The sequence below is a fragment of the Thunnus thynnus genome, chromosome 4 (genome assembly GCF_963924715.1).
Source record: "Thunnus thynnus chromosome 4, fThuThy2.1, whole genome shotgun sequence".
Lineage (NCBI taxonomy): Eukaryota > Metazoa > Chordata > Actinopteri > Scombriformes > Scombridae > Thunnus > Thunnus thynnus.
The window spans coordinates 30,770,523-30,794,246 of NC_089520.1; the positions used below are offsets into that span (position 1 = coordinate 30,770,523).

At 41.1% G+C, this 23,724-nt stretch overlaps 1 protein-coding gene across 2 annotated transcripts in view; it reads right to left on the reverse strand.

Moving 5' to 3' along the window:
- Positions 1–21,473, reverse strand: part of pdzrn3b (PDZ domain containing RING finger 3b) — a 98,437-nt gene extending 76,964 nt beyond the window's left edge. Inside the window, exons 1-3 of one of the 2 annotated variants that reach the window (XM_067588305.1) lie at positions 20,495–21,472; positions 14,825–14,911; positions 12,568–12,675 (exon numbers count right to left, since the gene is read on the reverse strand). In XM_067588305.1, coding sequence (XP_067444406.1) covers positions 12,568–12,675; positions 14,825–14,911; positions 20,495–21,208 — 909 coding nt within the window. In that variant the 5' untranslated portion in view covers positions 21,209–21,472. Of the gene's footprint in view, positions 1–12,567; positions 12,676–14,824; positions 14,912–20,494 lie in introns of both variants that reach the window. The other variant, XM_067588306.1, reaches the window with a different exon arrangement.
- Between the last annotated feature and the right edge of the window lie 2,251 nt (positions 21,474–23,724).

Below are 23,724 nucleotides of genomic sequence, written 5' to 3' on the forward strand. Positions count from 1 at the left end.
CAAACAACTTCTGTCTTCTTTTGGACGATAAAAGAAGCTTCTGTGGCCTCTCTGTCTCTTAAAAGTTGAAAGACATTTCATCTTTGTTGTGCCAGGTACAGAATAGCATTTCAGTTCTATGCTCCAAAAGAGTTAGGGCTGTAACAGTATGTGTATTCGTCCTGAACTGTCATGATATGGATATTATAGTTCAGGATGGGATGGTCATACGGACGGTACAGTCGTACGAACAATATGCCCCATGACCCAAACGATTACTGACGTGTTGAACAATAATTGTAGAGTGCGAGTTACACCCAGAATGTTTTTGCAGCGCACCACCTAGCAGTAGCATACACGTTATTATGGATCCCACTGCTTTTCTTTGCAAGACACGCTTGTGTAGCATACTGATTGGTGTATGCTAGCCGGCTTAGCCAAGGTAGCCTGGTTACCCTGGTTACACTGTAGTGTCGCTGCCATCAGAATGACAAATGAGAGACCCATAACACTGGACTGAATACAACACTATTATTAAAATATGCATCGTTATCTCTGTGGCGAAATGATACCGTGTCTCCCCCGTCCCCCTCCCCTCTCTGTGACAGTCAGCTTTTCACTTCGCCTTTGAGTGAAGCCGTTCAGAAACCATAAAAACATCTGACTTCTGGCGTGGTCAGACAGCATGTTGCAAGAACCAGTTCTGAGAGAGAAAGCTCAAAAGTACTTCAAAAAGTATGAAAGTCAAAGGAGTGGTTTGGTCCCTCTGACTATTATTATATATGACATCATTAGCTTATTAATACTGAAGCATCAGTGTCTTTAGCAGCTTGTTACTGTTGTAGCTACTGGAGGTGGAAATAGTTTCAACTACTTTATATACAGTTAGACAATAAATCAGCACAAAACAGCTGTCAGCAGGTGTCCTGACTTCTTGCAAGAAACAGAAAGCTTGTTTTCCTTTTCCACAGCAGTAAACACAGCAGTGTTTCCGTAATAGTTTCCACTGCAGCACAACTAACTGATTCAGTAATAGTTACTGCCAATGACCCTTTGTTGGATGTTTACATTTTTGAAAATAAAAGACCAAATGTTATTTTCTAAATGTTTTTTTTCCTTCTGTGACCCCAAAACTGACGTACCGAACCGTGAATTTTGTGTACCGTAACAACCCTATTAAGAGTTTGAGAAAATCAATTGTTTTTAGCGAATGTAGACTCACCGCTGCACACAAACTGGAACATCCCAGCACTCTGCCAGAGAAAAGGCTGCCTGCTTTACCTCACAATAATTTTCCATCTTCCCACTTGGCACTTTGCAGCCTCCTTCCATTTATATTCAGGGTATACTGTCGCAGAAGAGAGGAGTGTGGAAACTACAGTGACAAAAGGCTTAATTTCCTTGTATTTAAAAGTAAGCCCAAGGCAGCTGGGCTTATGGTGTTATGAGCATTAAAAAACAGGCCTACAAAGACTTACAAAGGCCTATTGTCCAACCAGGATAGGCATGACGTTAGAGACATTAGACGTTAAATTACACTTCTTTTTCTTTTCCTGGCTTGCTTTGCCTTTCAGCTTTGAGACAACTGTTTTTATAAGATGGCAAGAAGGGAAAATGTTCTCTTTCAAGTTAGCTGGGAACTTTTACCCAGGGGGATATCCTTTACCACCTGCACATATCAATCACGCGTTTGGCCAAGCGCTTGGCTGGAATACGGAGGGAAGAAGGGGGGAAAAATCTGCTTGGATCTCGCTGCAAGATGCAGACAAAATGGCTGCCACTGTGCATCCGCTGGCATGCCTCCCTGATTAACTGCTACATATTCTCCCAGTTTCTAATCAAAGCACTCCTCTGTTAGCAGGGAGTAAAGGTATCTTTATTGACACCTTGGCGTTGACCTTGGCACAGGGCTCTGCGCTCTCAGCCGGTGGTCCTGGGCTTCTCCTGAGCCTGCCAGTTATTTTCTCTGCCTAAGCACTATCGTATGTCATAATCTAAAGGAATTTGCGGACACAACCTATTCAACCCCAGGTACAAGGTGTGCCATTTTAAGGAGACGACTGAATGCTCAGTAGATCAGCAGGAATGGAAGAGACAAGTTATTAAACATATGCTTTTAATAAAAGAGTTTAATAGAACTGCAAGCTCATGCTGAAATATCACTACATAACTGAACAGATATTCACAGATGGACGCTGAGTAGCACGATTAAAAAAATATAGCAGCTTCTTTTGAGAAGATATGAAAAGCTGTGATTTCTTTCTAAGACAGGGAAGCATGCACTTGCAGGGAGGGCACCTGTATATTCTCAGAGAAAAGGGAGTATTGGGAGAGAGCACACTTTACTTCCCACTGGAATAACTCATCCTCTGAGGGGAGGAAAAAAAAAGAAATAAGACTTGAGTGGGGATGTGTGAGGGAGGCGCCTGCAGAACATCTCTATCTCTTTTTTCTCCCCGTCCCTATAAAGGTTGCTCAATGAGCCGACGCTGACCGTTCCTCCAGGCTATTTGTCGAAAGGGAAGAGGAAGTCTTGAATGAGACAGAGAGGTAACACTTGAAAGGGAACATCTCTCTCAAGGGAACAAGAGAAAGGCCAGAGCAAAGCGGCGTAACAGAGACGGAGAACCACGCTGATGAACAATGTTTTCTATTTGCACACATTTGCATGAGAAAAGGCGGCGCAGCGGCCACCCGTTCCACTAGTTGGCTGGTGAATGTAGGAAAGCTCCGAACCTCCTCAAGAGAGGCTGGGGAGAATGGGGGCAGTGGCAAACTACAAAGCAGGATGCATCGCCGGGATTAGTCGTCAGAATGAAGGAAACATTTTGATAAGGGATGACGAGCTTCTTCTTCTTAGCTGTTGTCCATCAACGCCAGTCTAACCATGTTGTACCACACCAACAAACCACTAGCAGCTAATGCCATTCACTACACAGAGAGGAGATGCTCAACATGTTTGAGTTGAAAAAGAGCAGGTGTGCACTACAGGACTACTGTACATAAATATGTCAAGTTAAGGCACATGTGCAATAGTTCTTTCAAAAAAAACAAACATGTGTTGATGTAGTCCAATTAACTCTGATATTACTGAACATCTGTCATGTACAGAAGGGACAATTATGATACAGTGATGCCAACTCTGTGTGTTTTGCATCTGTGAAGTCCTAATGGAGCCCTACAAAATGAAACCTAACATCTGCTGGCAGCAGAATCAGCCATGGCCACAGCGCTGCTGTGAGTAGAGCCTGATTAATCTCACTTCAATGCGGGCCTCAGACTTCTTCTGAAAGTCAGACTGGCACTTTTTGATGTAAAGGAGTGATACATTTCAGAAAAGTCAAGTACAAATATATTATTTAAGTAAAGGTAGTGTTTTTTTTTAAGAATTGAGCTGAATTTAAGCAAATTAAGTATTGTAATGGTTCTTGTAGCAAAAACAGGGAAGCCCACACATGTTCCACCTACATAGTCCAATCGAATAACATTTGCAGTGATAAATAGGCAATGCAATTCTTGAATCTTTTATTAAAATCAACCTGAAATACCTAGACGTGACAGTTTGATCTGAGTTCCGTGAGCCGAGCGCTCTGTGCCAGTCGGATCTATTTGCATTAAGCAGAGATTGAGTGCACTGGACCGCTGGATGCACTGCATTGCTCGCCGGGCCACATTCATCATGCACTGTGTGGCCGTCATCACCTGCTCTACAGTGAAGGCAGCAACCTCAGGCACATCCTCTAACCCTGCCCAGAATGTAAAGTACCTGAACACTAGCAAGCAGCTAGCATTAATGCTAAAGTCACCAGCTTTGACCATGGACTCTTGTTGACAGTCTTGCACTTTTTGTAGCTCTGAAGAACCATTAAGTTTCATAGTTTGGGAAATTCGTATCAGACAAAATGCTTGAGGAAGTATATAGGCCTACATATTGAGAAAGTTAGGGAAATTTTAAGTTGTGAAAGGCAGGATTTGTGAACTTTTCTGTTGCACTGGTGACACATTCTGGAAAAAAAAACAAAACTGAAACTACTGTGCATGACGAACAGCGAGTCGAATCTAAAGTAATACAGAGCTGTGGGAAAAGGAATAAAGTCCACTTCATCATCTCAATGGAGCAACAACTGTAATGATTCCATATGAGAGGGAGACAAGCACATTCTGGCATTTTGATAGATGAGGGAAATCTATAGCCTATAATCTGCTGAATGACCAATGTTGGATCACAGAGTGCCACACAAACCATGTTTAAATCACTGTCAGCCTATAGCCATTCCCATAGAGACAAATACATATGTCACGGTGTCTGCCGCCAACAAGTAAGAGATGGAATCTGTGTAATAAAACAGGAAAGTCCCCTTCGTGTATCATCATGATGTTGGCACTGGTTGTAAAATAGACTCACGAGAATCCAGTTATGTCAAGAAAGATACAACTGTAGGTCTAGTCCAACTGAAAAAAAAACAAGATTCCAATGAAAAATAACAATAACAATTGTAAACAAAGCTGCACGCATGTCGACATCTTGTGATTTATTGTTAAGTCTACCACTGAGTCTTGGCAGTCTGTTTCTCCAGTTAATTGATTTCCCTGCATGGAGCATTCCCTCTATCACCAGTCCCCATGTAGTTTTTATGTTTGCCATAATGCTCCTATATATCAGCTCTAAGTGGAATAAACTACCTCTATACAGGCCTAATGTTAAGCACCTTTATTTTATTTGACATAACTACTGTGGTGAAGAATTTGACCATGTAGAGTCATCTCTGCTTATTGTTCCTGAAGCTCAGACAGACATGAGAAGAAGTCAAGACAAGCCTTCATGACTTTGACTCCACTGAAGAAGGAAGCAAGCGAGAAAGATTTACAACTTTTTCAATGCAGTTATACACAGTTTTAAACTGTTCTACACAACGGATGATCAATCTGGTAAAAGCTGTCAACACTTTCATTAAGATGATGGTTTTAAGACTGCACCACTGTTTCCTATTTTTGTTTCGTTCCCTCGTGAGAATCGTTCTATGATCATCTCAAATACTAAGAAAGCTACATTTACGAGCTGTGCTATTTTTGGTGCAGTTAAAGAGATTTTTCAGTAGATGTGGTTGTAAGAAAACTGGCATAAACTGCGGTATTGACACACATATTAAACTGCGGTAACATTTCTCGGCCACACATATTGTTTCTTGATGTGAGGGCGGACTGGTGTCAATTTGGCAAAAAGATGGCACAAATTGGTGGAATGCTAAACTATCTAGTTTTCAAATTCACTTCAAGGTCCATTTAGTAGCAGCTCTCAAGCTTCTCTAAACTTGTTAACTTTTAAGTCAACATGGACAAAAATCTTTCGAGTGCTCGGAAAAAGTGGAAATTTAAAAATCTATCATTTCAACTGGGATAACTGTAAATGCTGATGAAGATCATGTGATAGGATGGAGGGCTCCAAAACAGCTACTAAATGGACCTCGAGGTGATATTGTTTTGTCAAATTCCAAAGCCAAGAATGAACTTTGAAGCTGAACTCTCTCTTTGCTGTAGAATAATGGGAATTTTGACCTAAAAACTGCTGTCATGGACATGGAAAGCAACACTGTGTAGTTTTACTGGGTTATTGTTCATGTTTGGGGATGTTCCTTTACTGTTATCTTTCAGGATTGAGTGACTATATGTAAAGAGGTCATTTAATGTTTGCACAAAAAGGCATATCTGGTAATTTGTTATGTAAAATGTTATTGTGAACATAAAAGAGAAAATGGAAAATGGTGAGCTGCTGTCCTTCTGTTGTAATGCTTTTGAAAATGTGTATGTATTCCATCTAGACGTGAACATGCTTGTGTCAAGTCTGCTAAGCTCACATCTGCCCTGCAAATAGAGAGAGAGAGAGAGAGAGAGAGAGAGAGAGAGAGAGAGAGAGAGAGAGAGAGAGAGAGGCTGAGAGAGAGTGGGCGGTGATTATTTCAGAGGGGCACTGGGAGGAAACGACGGGCCATTACAGCACAACTAAGGGTCTGTTAATCAGCCTATTAGGGTTTAATTGAGGGTAGTTAATTAGGAGTCGGTGGGCAGTCTGTGCTTGGGGGTCAGGGTCTGACAAGAGAAGCAGCTGGCAGAGCAACCTGAGCCGATTGTTGCTGATCCATTTGCACAAGGCCAGTGATTGATTGGCAGGAAAATTAGTCTTAATTACACCTGCCTATTTCTGCCCCCCTTAAACCTTTTAGGAGCCATAAATTAACACACTAACTCCAATGAACGAGGAGCCGGCAGAGACTGTGTTGGAGCAGAGCAAACACATTTACTGTAGGCCCAGACTGTATGTCTCCACAAAAATCATCAAGCGCCAGCTCGCCTTTGAGGACACAAGCTGTTTAAACTCAGTGGAAAATACAATATTCTGTGTGCGGTGAGGGACAGAGACAAAAGCAGCCTTCTGGCTAGAGCGAGGCAGAATCTCACCTCACACCATCTCTAGACTGAGACGACTCCACATCTTAAAAATCTTTTCTTTTCACCCCATAGGGAGCGGTGGAAAACAAAGATGTGCTTGTCCTCACTTCTTAAAACCAGCTCTGCATAGGGCAGCGGCTACCACCAGAAGCTGATTATGGACTCTTTAAAGTTAGATTTGATTTAATGTCCTGCTCCTGCCTCAGCTGGACCACGGGGCACAGGAATGTGGCTCGCTGCTAGGCTTGGCCCGCTTGGCCTGGGGTGGATTCATCCTGTCTAGGGTCAGACAGGAGCAACAGAGCAAGGCCACATTCAGCATGCCCATCTGGGGAATAAACACACTGCCTGCACGGGGACCAAAATCCAATAACAGGCTTGACAAAGGCCTGCTTCTTGCCTCAGAATGCCAAACAACATGTGATCCCCCTTAGGGAAATAACTTCTATGTCTGTTCCTCATAGCCCTCCGGGTCAGAAATAACGCCTGGGGAACTTTTGGCACATGTCCTGCTGAGGATGCCATGTGCTGCAATGACTTATTAGTCAGAGTGGAGTCAAGCCAATCACACAATTCTCTTGTAGTCTGACATTTTATTTCCATGGAGGACTGATGACATGCTAAATGCACCTTTAGACACACGCTCATGAAAGAAACTGTCAGATTCAATGACATTACATGTGCTCCACAAACCAAGGTTGAGAGCAATATTCATCAGTGGAGCCTTCAAGTATAACATTTCATTCAGAGCTTGCACGCACCGAACGTTTTGTAGTAAAATTACACTTGAGAGCCGTGTTGTAAAACATGCCATAAAAACCATAAAGAAGAACATTATTGAACACTGAATCAATCATAATGGAAATAAACTTTTTTGTCATGACAGCTTTCCAGGGATCGGAATAATATCTGGAATGTCTTAACATTCCAATTTCTCCCCAAACTATCCAGATATCTTGGTTCTTTTTTTTGCCTTGGATGGCGGCCCTGACACACACACAAAAAAAAGAGGAATAAAAGGCTCATCGACACGCACACTTCGGATCCGCCTCCAACACAGCTCACTTCACATTTCTGTCAGTCACCGCTAAGTGCGAGGTGGCTGGGTTTTAAGCTGTCTCTGGCCTGGTGACTTGATACTTAAGGAACTGCAGGGAGTTTTGAAGTGTTTAGTGGCTCACTGTGGGTAACCTCGCAACTCATTGAGCAAGTGACAAGTAAGAAACTGCAGACTGCCTTAAAGAGTGTCACGCTTCTATATTTTATATAATCAAAGACTAGGAAGTTTAAATACCAAATGTATTATTTTGCAGTACCAAATAGGATAAAATCCTTTTCCCTACATTTTAAACATCTACAGTGAAATTAATTTCATCTGAAAGTTTAAAAGCCTACATATGTATATATATTTTTATAAGTAGTAAAAACTAAAGCAATATGATTATGGGACCAGGCTGTGTCTAACATAATAAAGCTGATATGAGTGTAGTGAGTTACAAAGTCTCAGGACGAGCAACAAGGATTTTATATCCTCGTTGCCAATAAAGTAGCTGTATTCAGAGCAGACGACTTTGCATTTCATGCACGCTCGACTGTAACTGCTGGCATTTTTCCACCATGATCCTCCTGCTCTTCCTCGAGCTTATCGTGCAAAAATACATTATCGATCTCAGACAGGTTAAATGAACAGAGGTAACTAACAGCTAATCCAACTTGCATCATCTGTTACAAAACTGTGCCAGCACAAACATGTCTGCTATTTTTGGTTCCAAGTTTTAAGATGCTATGTCTTCTGGAGTTGTTGAAACTGACTAGAAAGGTTGTCCTGCTGAATTTTGCCCTTCCAGTCTCCACTTTCCAATTCAAATGACATGCAGTTTATATATTTATATAAACATTGTCTTAGCTGGAACATTTTGCTGCTGGCTAAATCACCCCCTCCTCCCCCCCCTCCACCCAAAGACACACACGCAGACCCGTCCTCCATATTAGAACTGGCATCTCCCAATGTCAGTTTATTTTAAAGTAGTTGTTGCCATTCACCCTCTGCGACCTAAGAATGTTTGCTGAGGATTTACAAGGCGATATTTACAACAGCAACCCAGGCGTCTCCATTCTCTTCCTATTTTCACACTCGGAAGCCCACACAGAAAACATCCCCTTCAGCCCTGAGAGATCAGGCACGGTCATTCTGGGATTGTGACATTGGCTTAGTCATATTGCACAAGCAAAGAGGCTTGAAGAAAGTAGAAGGTCATTCTTTGCAGGAAAATACATAGCAACAAACTCTTGCCAGAGTTCCAGCATTGCTCAGGGTGAAGTGAGATTGAAGACAAAAATGCTAGGATTACATTTACACGGTAAACTTGTAAACATTCTTTAAATAAGATGTAATCAGTCAACTATCTTAAAACCTGATTAGAGAAGAAGCCAGGTCCGCGGAGCAGTGCCCATCATACCAGACCAAACAGTTAAACTGAATCAAAACCTATTTATCAAATCCTGGCCGCAAACACGGGCAGATCCTGACCAGAGTGCAAAGATTTTTCAGCTTGCGGAGGGGGCTAGTGAAAGCAAACACAGCTCAAGGTTTTTATGAGAAAAATGTCTGGCTGAACAAGGAGGCATTCATGTGCTGATTCATACCAGCCTGTAGCTCAGTTAGAGGACAGCCATCTGCTATCACACTCCCCCGCTAAGAGCCTGTTATAGAAGGACGAGCCGTGGATCATCATGTACATGTTACATCCATATAGACTTACTGGAACTAACACCTCTACTACAGGAAGAGAAAACAGCTCTGTGGCTGTTGACAGTACTGCGGTGTTCTGCTTCCTCAGGTGAACGTGCTTTTCACTGCTCCATGTAATGTGATTGTCCTTATACAGAGCGGTTGATCCCCATAGCAGTGTTATGCTATGCCTTGTGAATGGCTGTCAAAATTATTGCTTTTGTTGGCATGTAAGGCCTATTTCATGTGTCAGAGAAGAGGAAAAATATTCCTTTTCCGTTATAATTTGAAATGAGGGTGATGATGACTAAAAATGGAACACTGAAGTTTCTGAATATACTCTTTAAAGCTGCACTAATTATTTTTTATATAAACAATGGATCAAATTATTTATAATGTGAAAGACATCGCTGGTAGAAATGAACCCACAGACATTTATCGCCCTATCTCACAGTTCCCTAAGCTCTATGGAGTGTTTTAGCCTCTTTTAGCTAATTGTTTTTGTTTACTGGCCCTCTACCCCACTCTTATCCACCTTATTTCCAGGTGCAGCAAGCAGCTATTTTCAGAGAAGAAGCTCTGATAAAGTGACTATACACTACCAGACCAGCACCAGAAGGCAGACAAAGTCAGCAACTAGCTAATGCACATAGCATCTATCAAGCTAGAAAGATGTTTTTCTCTGGAGGCGGTGAGGATCTAAACAGAGCAAGAAGAAGAGTGAATGTTGGGCATACATTTGTCACGTGGGCAGAAACACAAGGACTGTGGTTATTATAGAATGTTACGAAATGCTGAAGCTAAAGCCTTCATGGGAAATCAGAAAAGTTTAAACACTTTTCAGCTACAACTTCATTCAAGCTTTTAAGTTTGCGTTGGGAATTCAAGATTGTTCACTTTTACAATTCTAATTAATGCTGAAGCTTTTACTCAATTAATGGATTAGTCATTTATCTGTCATTTATTAAGCAAAAGTCCCAAAACCTCACCTTCTCAAACACAAGTATTGTCTGCTTTTCTTTGTTGTATGACCAAATTGCATATCTTTGGGGTTTGGACTGCTTTACAAAAGTACTTTTGAAAAGTGAGGTAGTAATAAGCTCATGCAAATAAATTTGGTTAGATTATTGGGCTCAGGGAATTTTCTTCTGAAATTTTATACTAAAGCTAATAGATTCATCAATCATGAAAGTAATATTAATAATAATTATCACAACAGAGTGCCTTCAAGTGCCTTAAGTGCCAGAGTGCCTTAAATCTCAACCTCAAACAATTTCTACACATAGTTGAAGCAGCAACTCTAATGAGAAACCATCAATGGTTTCTTCCCTGCAAAGATCATCAAACATGAATAAAATCATACCTATAGATATGATGAGTGAAAGGCATTGGAGTCATGCAGTATGTGCTTGAAAAAAATGCTTCCTGAGAGGTACGATGCGAAACCACTTGAAGGCTTCTGCTTCTCTAATGCACTGCGTCCCACACGGGATGCTAAATAGGACAGAGTAACGAGCTGTTTCAAAACATGAACATGAAACTGCCTTTAGGCTCTTGGATTAAATTCCTTTAATTCACCACTATAAACAAGAGTTCAGAGACCCAATCACCCGAGGTTAAAGACCTCACACAATTGCAAACATGTCGTTATGACGTTGCATGTCTTATTGTGGTCTGAGAAACCATGACATGGAACTTTTTCCTCTAACCAGCCAACAAAGAGGGAGTCTTCGAAATATGAACCACCTCTACTATCGTGTTTCCCATCCGATGAAAAGCACTAATGTGGAACAACAACTCTGAACTGTCTATGCATTTCTATTTCAATGGCTGAATGATTAATTTTGTCGGTTTTTGTCTGGTAGTTTCTCACCTCATGAAAAGAAAAGGTCACTGAATAGGGTGCTTTGCTACCTCCTTAGGCTCTTCACATTCTCTCTGCTCATGTTCCCATTGGAGAGATTCCGTGACTTCGCCCACAATGGCTCAACAGCAAGACAAACACAAGTGCAGCATTATCCTAAAGCAAAATCTGTACCTTCTTTTTTTTTTTTTTAAGTTGATAAATAGTGAATGGCTATCTGAACACTAAGCCTTACACAAGATATCTTCTCAAGTAACCAAATACAGCAACATCTGGTCCATTAACATGATTCCCCAAACTTCATGCCTTCACACACACACACACACCCAGGCCAACACATGCACGCAAGCTCATAAAAACAGACACTGCAGATGCATGCAAAGACACACATTTTAGTTCCACTGATACATATTCATGTGACATATGAGCTAATCTCTCTTCCAGCATCAGCTAGTGGCCCACTTGGAGTCCCTTCTTTGGCCTGATGTCACCAGGATCGGAATGAATGGCTGGTTCAACCTGCCTTTTGTTAGGGGATCTCATGACAAGTCTCAAGTTGCAGAAACACTTGATTATGTTACTAGAAGAGATTACAACTTAAGACTAACATGTCACATCTTTGTAATGGTGTTGCCATACTTACAACCACAATATTTAGAACTACAGTGTGAGCCTTGTGCCAGAGGAGTTGTGGCATTTTTCTAAGCAGTTAGTATTCAAGTGCATGAATGGCAGGATAGAGTGATCAACAGAGTCCAGATGTGGTAGTCTTCTTTTCTTGTAAACACTTTCCACAAACAACTCTGTAAGCAATGTGCTGGTCAAAATGCTCGGGGGGCAATTTCATTGAGGTTCGAATAAAGCCTGCGACAAACCGAATTTGTCATCTTGCGGGGCGCGGTAATACACGCTTGTAATCCACATAAACCTCTCTGTTCAATGCAGCCATTGTGTAGGATTCTAGCTGACAACTGTTCTATAAAAGCAACCTTTGTGATGTTGGGTTTTTCAACGCATCCCTCAAGTTGACCTCAGGGTGAGCTGGCCTTTCCGCACGAGATTCTGTTTAAAGGCGAGAGGAGGATGCTACGCGGCAGCTCTGTCATAGGGGATTTGTCAGCTTGGAAGCAAAACACAGGGCTCTTTCTCACTCCCTAAAACTAAAGACAGACAGCCTCGCCTCAGGTTTATCTCCATCTATATGCAGTGATGCCCCACTTAACAAAAGCCTCCGACTGAGTGTCGATTGGTAGAAGTATATGTAGAAACTTTAGCTGTCTACAAGATTTATTTTCTTGAGCTGAAATAAAATGTAAATGCTCAATTGATGTGTCACATTTGCTGCTTTAAGCTGGAGTTAAATTTTCAGAGGTCAATGGGATATAAATATTGAGTGATGGTTTCATGGTTCCTCGCTGCTGTCATCTTTATAGGGCAGACAGCAGCTGTCACATAATCCAACTTCCCTTCTACAGTACGTCAACTTATGCTTTTTCCCTTCATATCATGAAACATTACAGTGTATACTACGGCGGAGGTCACATACCTCTATTATTCTGTCGTGAATTTGAAGGCCGCCCTCCTTGTCCGCTGGACCTTTCTCAACAATCTTGGATACAAAGATCCCTTCATTTGAAGTGCTGTCATTGTCGTCCTGTGGAGTAAATTGCAGTTATTCACTGGAGCATAATAATATAAGCACAGTGTTCACATTGTTAAGGAGAATGCTACTAAACAAGTTTTTGACAGATTCTTTGAAACCTTGCTAAAGTTAGGGCTGACATCTGAACAAAAGGAGTGTTAGAAACATTCAATTAAACTCTCAAAGCTAGTGAATCACTTTAAAGAAAAAACATTTTGCACACATTCAAATGGTTTGCCCACACCAAGCAATTCAAACCAATTTTGTAAGGCATGCTAGTTGAAGAGACAGTTCACCCAAATTACAAAAAAAACATATTTTATCACTAAAACCCTAGCTGTATTTGGCCATGCTGTTAAGTTTTTCAAACTTTTTTTTTCTTTTCTAGTATGTTTTCATTGTTGACACTTAATATTTTCCTTTATATGTTTATGTATGTAACTTTGACCCTGTGTAATAAATAAAAAAATGAAAAAATAGGTCTTTCAAACTTCTGCTTCAACACCAATACAATGCAATTCAATGGAATTTTGTTTGTGCTGCTCAAAAGAATTTAACATTATATTGGAAAAACTCTCCAGGAGGAATTTCCCAGTCCAGGGTAATCCACAATCCTCACTGTCATCTGTTTTAATTGGCAGCAGCTATCTCAGTTTTGGATATCTCCAAATCTCTGGGCACATGAAAACAAAACTATTTGAATGGCTACATACCGGTAGAAGTAAATGGAAAAAATATGTCTTTTTGTAATTTGGGTGAACTGACCTTTTCACCCTGCCCTTGAGTGTGGACTTAAGGGTTAGCTTTAACTTCAGATGCTTCCCAGGCCTGGAGGGTTGACCCCGGCTTGCAAAAGGGCCTATATGTTGACATGAGGACATGTTGCATGGACACAAGGTAGTCTGCATCGAACCTTGTGGCCATGACCCCGGAGTCAGAGCTATGACTGGCTTTAAAAAAAAAAGTAAACTGCTGCTAAGATCTCTCTTCACACTCTCTTTAAAACCACATGAAACATACACTACAGTCCTGCTGAGCTCTGCAACACAACTGCAATTTAATGGGATACTTAAAGAAACCTCAGAAGTCACACTGCAATCTGTCTAATTAATAATTTCTGGTGCGCCTCCTCTTTCAGAGGCAAATTATTCGACAAGCTTTCTACTTTGCCTTACAACTATCTTGAGATTTGTAGACAAACCAGACCTTCTGGAGACCACAAACCCTGGCAGCTGATTGCTCCTACCAAGCCATGGCAGAATGACAGCCACATGAAACATATGTGTCAAAGGCTACAGGGATATTAGCTATTTCCATTTTAAGGAATAGCTCCTTACACACACTGTTGATTTGAGGCTAGCAGGGAAAGCAAAAACCAAGTATTATCTCTGCTCTCTTATGATTGAGTTTGATACATGGTTCTGTCACAAGAGCGAGAAAGGTTGCAAATCTAGATTGTGGACTCAGCTTTTTATGTCCATATCTTTTTATAGTTTCCCGCTATAAAAAGTTTTACAGTGATAATGTATGTCGCTACAGAAAAGTGCGTCACTGTGGCTGTGGAAAAACAGCCCTGTTAAAGCTGAGTTCAGTCCCGGTGAAACAGATATAGGGAACACCATTTCAATAGGACCTCCGCTGCAGAACGAAGCTCCATGTATGGAAAATAGAGTTGTGACTGGTGTCGAGATATTTTCAACCCTTCACTCACAAGAGTGTGTGGCATCATTAATGACTTTAACTTCAGAGCCTCGAGGCAGAAAACACAGCGGCTGTGAAAGGTTCAGCCCGGGATAAAAGACCCTTTCCTCTCCTCTGTGTTTACCTCACCACCAAAATCCCCTCAATTAGAGACAAAACAACTGCGGTCAAAGCCATAATCCCGGATTTAACTCTCATAAAAGTAATTATAGTTTTTTTAATCTGTAATGCCAAATCCGCTAAACCAGACCAATATATAAACACAATAAAAACTTGATAGATGCGGTCCATCTATCCACAGACTAGAAAACACATGCATGACTGTCTAAGCTGTGTCAGTCAGTACAGAGAAAGCTTGTGGTGGTTCAAGTATGTGCTATTCATTCCTGGGTTGCCATATGACACTTGGCTGATCACCGTGGGGAGATGAAACCTCCAAGACGCTCTGCTTTCAACCTACCGCGCATGGCCTTCCTCCTATGATGTTAAAACCCAGAGATCCGCCCTCACGAAGAAGGACAACCGTCACGCTTTTAGTCTCGCCTTCCTACAGACAGACAGAGGAGAGACACGTGAACAAAGAGATGGCAGGAAGTTATTCATAATAATCCATTTTCACGTCCAGGAGGTCGACAGAATGATTGAACTGGGTAAGAGGAACAGAACAGAAAAAAATGACCAATAAATACTCGACCAAATTAGCAGATAATAGGGGCACTGACACACTAAAAAACAATGTGTAGGGGTAATAGAAATTAATTATACACTCCTCTAGACATTAAGGGGTGATGTCAAACTGTAACAGCTTTCTTTTCACATCTTCATTTTATTTTATATCAAAATCATGATGTGAAAATCTCTGGAATTTTAATTATAATTCAATCAATTATCAAGATGTAGAAAGTGACAGTTTTAGTAGATGACTGCTGATTTTGCCAGCTATAATGACAACTGTTACTGGCAAATTCTTCTCAGTTGTAGCTAACTGATGTTAATTGGGTGAACTGGTCAGACAGCAAAAAAATGAGACTATTCTGTAGTTAATATGCTCTCTGCATGTTGGTATTATTAACGCTCGGTTAAAGATGGTTTTGTCGAAGGAAAACATCACTCACCACTCAAAAGAAGAGTGACTTTTTCTCAAAATAAACATTCAAGGTACCTCATATTCCAGACAGGTAGCTACAGTAGCAGGTAGCTAGCAGTCTGTCACAGCTAGAAGCTGTCAGTTGTGACAGACTGCTGCTGCTGGTTAAACTGATAAGTATATCACATCATTATTTTAAGCTTATCATCTTAAAGCAGGACTGAGAAGCAGCTCTTCCAGTCAGACTCTAAATCTTACGTTAACGTTAGCTTAAGCAGCTACAGGGCAGAGCTGTGAGCTGTTTCATTAGGTTGTCAAAAGACATTGTAAGACATGACTTACTTATAGTTCGTCATTAATATCATAAATGGCTAGCTATGTAGCTGTTATTAATAATAATAATAACACCATTGTTGAATGTCACAATTATATCTGAATGTTACAACATCAATTATACCACTAATGTAATGTATTAATGAATGTGGGCTAAATTGCTCAATTTTTCTATAGAAAAAGAGAAAGTTTACTTGAAACTTTACTTTTCTCCAACTCACTGGTTTGACAAACTCTGGCAGAACAGTGACAGCAAGAAATTGCATTATTGTAACAGATTAAATGAATGTAGAACAAAGTGAGTTTGTGTTTATGCTTGCTACAAATGATCTTGTTTTAAACCGTACAAAAATATATGTCTGGAGTTTAATTTATGAAAAATAATTCTTAATTAAATCTTAATCCCAATATTGCTGAAAACAACAACAACAAAAAACAATTATATCATTTTTTAAAGTTGTTCAGACATAATCTTCACCATTCCCTGAGTCTTAGCCAGCCTGAAGCCCAGAAGTGACCAGTTCAAAGAGCCCTTCCCTCTCACAAACTGTTGTCCTATGTAAATCAATACACCAGCGGACCTCTTACTCAGTGGCAACATGACATGAAGAACTCTGGGAAACTAGCAGAGTCAGCTCTTAATCTCTTTTTTTTAAAGGGGACTTAGAGGGGAGTTGCAAGGTAACATAATTTCAGCTGCCACTCCAGTATGCTGCGACATAGAGGGACTAAATATAAAGCAGATATTATCGGTATGTACAGTGTCCTGACCACCGTATAGGCTAAAAAGACCATCATGTGCATGTCAGGCCATTCAGGAATGTGCGCTCCTGCACCATGTCACGGCAGCATTAGCAACACATGCTTTCAAATCATAGTGACTACAGCCGTTACTGTCAACAAGAGGACAGTTGGGCATTAAGTGAAAACCGTTGACAGAGTATTTGACAAAGAAAAGCAAAAAAGCAAGCACATTAAAGACAGTTTCATCCAACTGAGTTACACTGAATCTGCCTCAAGCCCCAAAACAAATTGGATGGATTTTAAAGGTGCTTTCACATTTAGTCTTGCAAGAACCATTAAAATGAACTCAGAGTAATTAAGGAGTGTTTTTTTTTTTTTTTTTTTTTTGTGCACATCTGTGAACACTCTAGCAAAGCTCTAATCCCTAAATGAAGAGTCTCTCTTCAGGAGGTTGTGTATTTACTAAAACATCAGGCATGCCCAGGTGATAAAAATAAAATGTTCTTACCGACAAAAATGCAAAACATGATCATACTGACATCATTTAGGGGGAAACACATGGGAGCAATGTCAAGTAAACAAACGTTTAATGTGACTACGGAAAAAGCAGCACAGGGCACTTTGTTACTGAGGTAAGAAAGCAAACTGGCAGTGAAACTTTCGTCTACTGCTTACTGGTGACTTGGCACACTCACGGTGAGCCTTCACCTCAGCACCAGTCACACTTTCCGAGCCTGTCCTCCATCAAACTGCTTCCCCTCCATCTGCCTCTTAACATAGTGTGTCTAATTATAGTGTAGGTATTGTAATCAAGAGCAAAAAAAATATTAATTCTTAAACTTTTGGCTGGTGATCAGGAGATAGAAACTCTGTGAGCTGGTCAAGTAAAGCGAGTGGCGGTGAAGTAAAGATATAAAGACAGTATATACAAAGGAAGCAGCCTAATCAATATCTTATGTTTGAAGGATTACTTTAAAATAAAATCAGCTAGAAGAAACAGGAAATCCTTTCTGTGACTTCTTAATGCCTTTCATTAATGCGATCTCTCATATTCAATTGACACCCATGCATTGGAGATAACTAATGGGCTACATTACTCTGCTAAATTATCTCATAGATTCACGCTTTAAAATTAGACCTCAATTAGCATAATCAGATTGAGCCCATGATTACCCAGATCAAATTCAATGGAGGCTCAGTCTGTTTGATGTCTTGTGATTTGAAGAGACGCCCTTTATCGCATCAAGTAGCACAAACACTGCCACAGTTAGAGCAGAGGAGCACAGTTCAAAACAGAGATTTGAGGCTGAACGGAAAGTGTGACAGTGAAAGGGAGATCTGAGCTCTCACTTTTTTTTTTTTTTGGCTTTGTCTTTTTTTTTCACTGTGTTTATTGCCCTTGCTGGCTCACTGAAGAAGTTTAAAAAAGTGTTAGGACTATTATTGGAAACTCCAGTCAGTTATTCCACATGTCCAGGTCATCTTGATCTCCCTCACAGTCGCCGCCTGGATATTAAAAGATGACATTAAAATCCTCCATCTGGCTCAGGAAGCCTAAGCCCAGGAGAGACGAAGACTCAAAAACAGACTAAAGTAGGTTACCCGTCAAACGTCACATGGAATGATGGGCCTGTATTCACTCTTTGACAATGATTTGAGGAAAATATATGTCATAACAAATAATGCTATAGACCTTTTGTGTTATTACATAATATCAATAATGGCAGAGGTCAATTTGAGTGTGACGGTTCCAATGCCTTGACATTGTGTATGCTGGTTCAGAGGAACATGCTGGCTACTGGGACGCTTCAAAGGGATAACATCATAAATATGATTACCTGGACTTTTCCTGGTATGACAAGTCAAAATGTCCCCCATGAAAAAGGTCTACAGGCCATGAATTTCATGAAATCTGATAACAACTGATCACTGACTTCACAAAAAGGAAGCTGTGCTCCGGCAGAGTTTCAGTGGCAGCCTACGAATCGCCCGCCTCCCACAGCTAATCCCACTTTTGACGCTCTGTTTCATGTGTGCATTGAGCCTCTCCCATCAAACAATCCTGTTCACTGCTTGACTGGACCCAGTGAAAGAGCCTTTCTAAAAAAAAAAAAAAGTTTTCCAACTAACCACATCATTCGCAAAACGTCGTTTCATCTCTTCCCGAGCTGCTCCTTCTCTTTTGGGGACAATTTCCAGAACAATTCCTGTGTGTTTTATAGGCCTATACGTTCGAGGCGTGTCAGAACAGGGGAATTTATTCCTTCTTATTACTTTATTAGGGTTACACTGGGAATAATGCACTGAACTTACAGTTTACCTCAGTGGTAGGAGCAGCCGCTGTCAAATGAACTATGATAACAGCTGTGCTACAGGCCCTGCAAGCTCCTTTATATCAGCATGAGCGATTTCACCATTTCCCCGCATCGGTGCTTTTGATGCGCAATTTACCAGTCTACCGGAACACATATCGCTGGGAACTGAGCCCATAACGAACAAATGAAACCACCAACCGAAAAAGAAAAAGAAAACTCAGAGAAAAGTGAAGTCTTTGAAAGACGTGACTTAAACAAGACGTGCAGTTGTGTGTCTGCGCAAGAAACTTCAGTGAAGTAATACAAGTAGTTATGAGGTGTAAAATGAAACAAGTCCAGCATCCAAGTTCCCATTCATCCAGATTTCTTTACGTAACACTGCCAGCAGTTTGTGTACCTTCTGTGCAAATTGTAGTGAATCAAAAGCTCCTCCTCCTGTTCTTGGACAGATTTTATAACTAAGCCTGATTACAATCTGACCGCTCCCCTCTGCTGATCACAGCAGCAGTGCAAAAACCATGCACTAATTCAGTTCATTAACTGACTTATGAACTTCTGCATCCTTTATGATGTTGATAATTGGTCATTAAAGGAGGCATTAGGTTTTCAAATTTGAACCATAAAACACACTTATTCCTTACAACAGCACTTTTTCGGCAATAGGGGTCTGCACCAGCCCTCAGATTTAGATACATCATTAACCAGGTACTGTACTACATCATGTAACACTGTAGGTGGGAGTGAAAAAAACATCACCCGTCATCACAGCTTGCAGTATCCCCATAACAATGGCTCTTTTTTTTTTTTAAAAGCCTTGCAGTCCTTCAGAACTCCTTTAAGAACTGTTGAGGCTCACCACACTATTAAAACTTCAGTGCCAGTAACTCTGCTGCTTCCGTGATTCTGATTTGTTATGATTGTCTAAGGAAAAGGGGCGAACATCAGATGACAGAAAGCCTCAAACAAGCATGCTGCCAGGAGGCAATATAACTGGAACCTGGCTCTTGTTGTGTACAGAACTGCAGTAAATATTTGGCCCTCCCCCATTGACTGCCAGCTGGCCAGAGGCACAGCTGACATCCATGTCTCAAAGCAGAGGACAGCAAAGAAACAAACTTCTGAGCCCTGGAGAACTGGCCCCTCAGACTCTTGAATTATCAGGGGGAAAAAAAACACTGAAAGTTTGACTTTTATTTTTACCAGGGAAGAAGTCAAAATATACTTGCCCAAACAACATGGAGATCCCATAAAACTGAGACACCGAGTCCCCACAGCTCAAGCAAACAAGCAAACATGTTGGCAAAGATATGTTAGAGCCCATAAAAGTTGACCTAGAAGCATATGTACAGGAGGATGCCACTAAAGATGAGTAATATACAGCATGTTGCTGATACATATTTAAGAAAATAAAGGCTAGTTACTGTCTCTGTCTACACTATGAGAATAAACTCAATCTTCACATTTTGGGATCATTCTGAAACACAAGTGTAAGAATATGTGTATTTTTTTTTTACTGTTTTCTCTCTGTTGTGCATTTTAATCTAATATAAAACAGGTTTCCCCTCAGTTACAGGGAGAAAAAGCATTGTGGATGAGAGAGAGAAAAGCTGCTTGTGCTCTCTGACAGTAGAAACTTTGTTGTTTAAGTTACCTTGCAGGAGAAAGCCACGGTCTTAGTAAGAGAGTCGATCCTCTCGCTGTACTCGGTGAATTTCTTCTGATATTTCAGCGCTGTCATCTGCAGCTCGCTGTGCACGGCGGAAAGTTGTGCCAGCAGTGACTTCTCCCTCTTGTTGGCTTTAATAGTCTGCTTCTTGAACTCTCTGTCCAGGCTGATGATTTTGCAGTGCAGCGCGCTGTTGTGCGCCTTCAGGGCTCTCAGGCAGCAGTGGCTGTTTAATTTCTGCTCCTTATGGGTGAGCATCAGCCCGCAGCCGTTCTCGCATATCCCCACAGCTCTGTATTCGCAAGTCTCACGCATATGAGCATCCATGTCCCCCAGGTTGAGCACCTCGTTGCATCCTTTATTCCTGCACTTCGCCGGGGAGTAGTCGCACATCTCGGCGTGTTCGGCCAGATGCTGCAGCTTCACCACCGCATCGCAGCCCCTCGCGTGGTTGTCACATTTGATCTCCAGCTTCAGGATGAGGTTTTTCAGAGGCAGGACGTGGTTCAGCTCTTTGGTGGAGATCCGCTGACATTTGACGGGGCAGCTGCTCTGCTGGACGACCCAGGGCAGCACGCAGCCTGAGCAGAAGACGTGACCGCACGGAGTCGTCAGCGGGTCCTCCAGGACTTTATTACACAAGTTGCATTTGAAATCCGGGTCCACGGTCCCCTTAAAGCGGTCCAGCTCGAATCCCATGGTTTTCAAAGTCCGAATCCAAACTTCTGGACTCCCCACCCCCGCAGATCTGAGTCGGAGCAGTGGGGCGTTTTTAGCTGGTCATTGGTGGAGCGCTCACAGACCGACTACAAGCTCTCCTCACTGTCTAAACTCAACTAATTGACCGAGACTTTTTGGTGCCTTCAGGTGCGCCTCGTAAGCTTTAAAGTTAGAAAAGTTAGAAAAGTTTATAGGAATACAGCAGACCTGCTTTCGGTGACTTTTCAAGTAGAACCAACTTTGTTGTGGAGCTACAACATGAAAAAGACAAAATCTAGATGAAAAAGATTGTTGTTAAAGGCTTTTCATGACTCCTAAAAGGTAAATAGAGGAATGAAAAAATAAAGATAGTCTATTTTACAACATGCCAAGATTTAAGTCTTTCTTGATGACACGACATACAGCGTGTTTATCACAAAACTATCTCTATGTCAAACTTTCTCACACACCGTTCACGTGACCTCAATCGGTAAATGAACCTATTCTGACAGGCAGTGAAGGCAACATTTCTAGGGACGAAAGTGTGGAGGAACTTTCTACCGTAACTACTCTAACAACTGCGCATAAGATGTTGAGACTGGGACAAAATATAATTTGGCTAATTTTTGCTGTCGAGATTTAAAAGTTTTATACGCAAGAGATATTTTGTAGCTTAACTGTGTACTTGTAACAACTGAACACACCATGGTTGTCATTAATTGGTTCAAATTATAGGCAGTGTAAAGCTTTTTGAGACTAATGTGAGAGGTTAAACTTGACCTATAATTTTTGTTCTCACACATAGTCTGGAATTTTGATGGGATAAGAATACAGTTCGACAATGCTGTCTACCATGTAGGCCTATGCTGTAGGTATATTCCCCACCTGAATATTTCTAAATGATGAACTGCCAAATTCCACTACATAAATGTTAGCCGAGGTGACATGACACTTAGATATTTACAACACGGTGGGTGAGCGTTCAGGCATGCACAACACTTGTGAAAACAAGCAACTTTGGAAGGACACTACCATCACAACCACAAGCGAGACTTTCAAGTTTCAACACACTTTGAGTGAGGAGGAGATCAGGTGAAAGTTGGGAAAATCAACCTGGATCACAATGTGTGGTATGAAAATGAATATTTGAGGTACCTCCATAGGATTCGTGTTTGAACACACCTCTCAAAACACTCCTTATGTAAAGAGGGCATGCTATTACTCTGTTTTACCTCTATGACACGTTGATTTGAATACATTTTTAATCCAAGCAGGAGGTCTTCTGGAACTAAATGTATTTGAATTGTAGATGAAACTCAGTGGGCTCACTGGATGTGCTCAGTGAAGGAAAAGAATAGGATCTGCTGCTCAGGCAGAACACACAGCCAGAGTAGGATCTGACCCTGCCATGATTAGATATCCATTCCTACTGGTTGCCTCCTCTTTCGGAAATCCAGTTTTATGCAATGCCGTGCTCAATAAAACCTTTCCATATGTACATTATCCAGAACTAAAAACAAGGGCTTATCAAAGACTTCATGGACAAAGTGTGACAGAGAGAGTCTGAGCTTGTGGGTAATCCTACACTGATGTTATGGGATGTCTTAGATGAGGTGGAAGAAAAACTCCCTGTGCAGAACACATCAAAGGTCCTTGTATTGTATATACAGCCTGTTTCATACTAACTGTATGATTACATATTTCTCTTAGCAGGTACACTTTAGGTCATGGCTTGATTTTTTTTTTTTTTAAGTTATCTTTAATAAACTTTTTTACATGGTGTGTCATGAAATGTTTAAACAGATGTGGAAAAATGAATGGATGAAAAATTGAAGAGTGAACTGGTGTTTCACTTTAACACCTGCTTCCTCAGTCAGTTTTCACAAGGTAATTGGATTTTTTTCATGCTGATGCACATCAGCTGTATATGGCACAATAAAGCTATATATTATTTCACAGTTCAGAGCTTAAGGTCGCTATCAAATCAGGTTCCAGCACTTTTGTTCAGGGTATTTTAGAAGGATAATACTCGGTGTTGCGGAATCAAACCGGCAACCTTTCAGCTATGCTCAGCCTCTCGACCTCAGGGCCAACCTGCCGCCTGTGATTTATTATTTCAGCCCAGAAGCAAACAACCTGCCTGTCTGTGTACGGCTGTTTACTATGAGAGTCAGTTGTTTGGTCTGCCTCAGTCTCAAAAATGTTTGCTCTCAAAATGGAGTGAGAATAAACAAGCAAACAGTATAACTAAGATATCAATGTTTTTATAGACTGTGTTGGAGTGAGAGGAAGCAGGAATGTACAGTATGAGAGGCTGAAGCTTTTGGATTTCTTTGCTACAGTATGTTAAAGATACGCTATCTGTATGTGGATGGGAATGGCCTATTTAGGAATGTTTTCCATGAAGCTGGGTGAAGTGGCAACAGAGGGGGCTTAGACGAGTCCATGTTGGGTACAGCCCAAAGACAGACAGCGTCCCAGCTGAGATAAGAGTTAATCCCACTCCTTCAAACTAA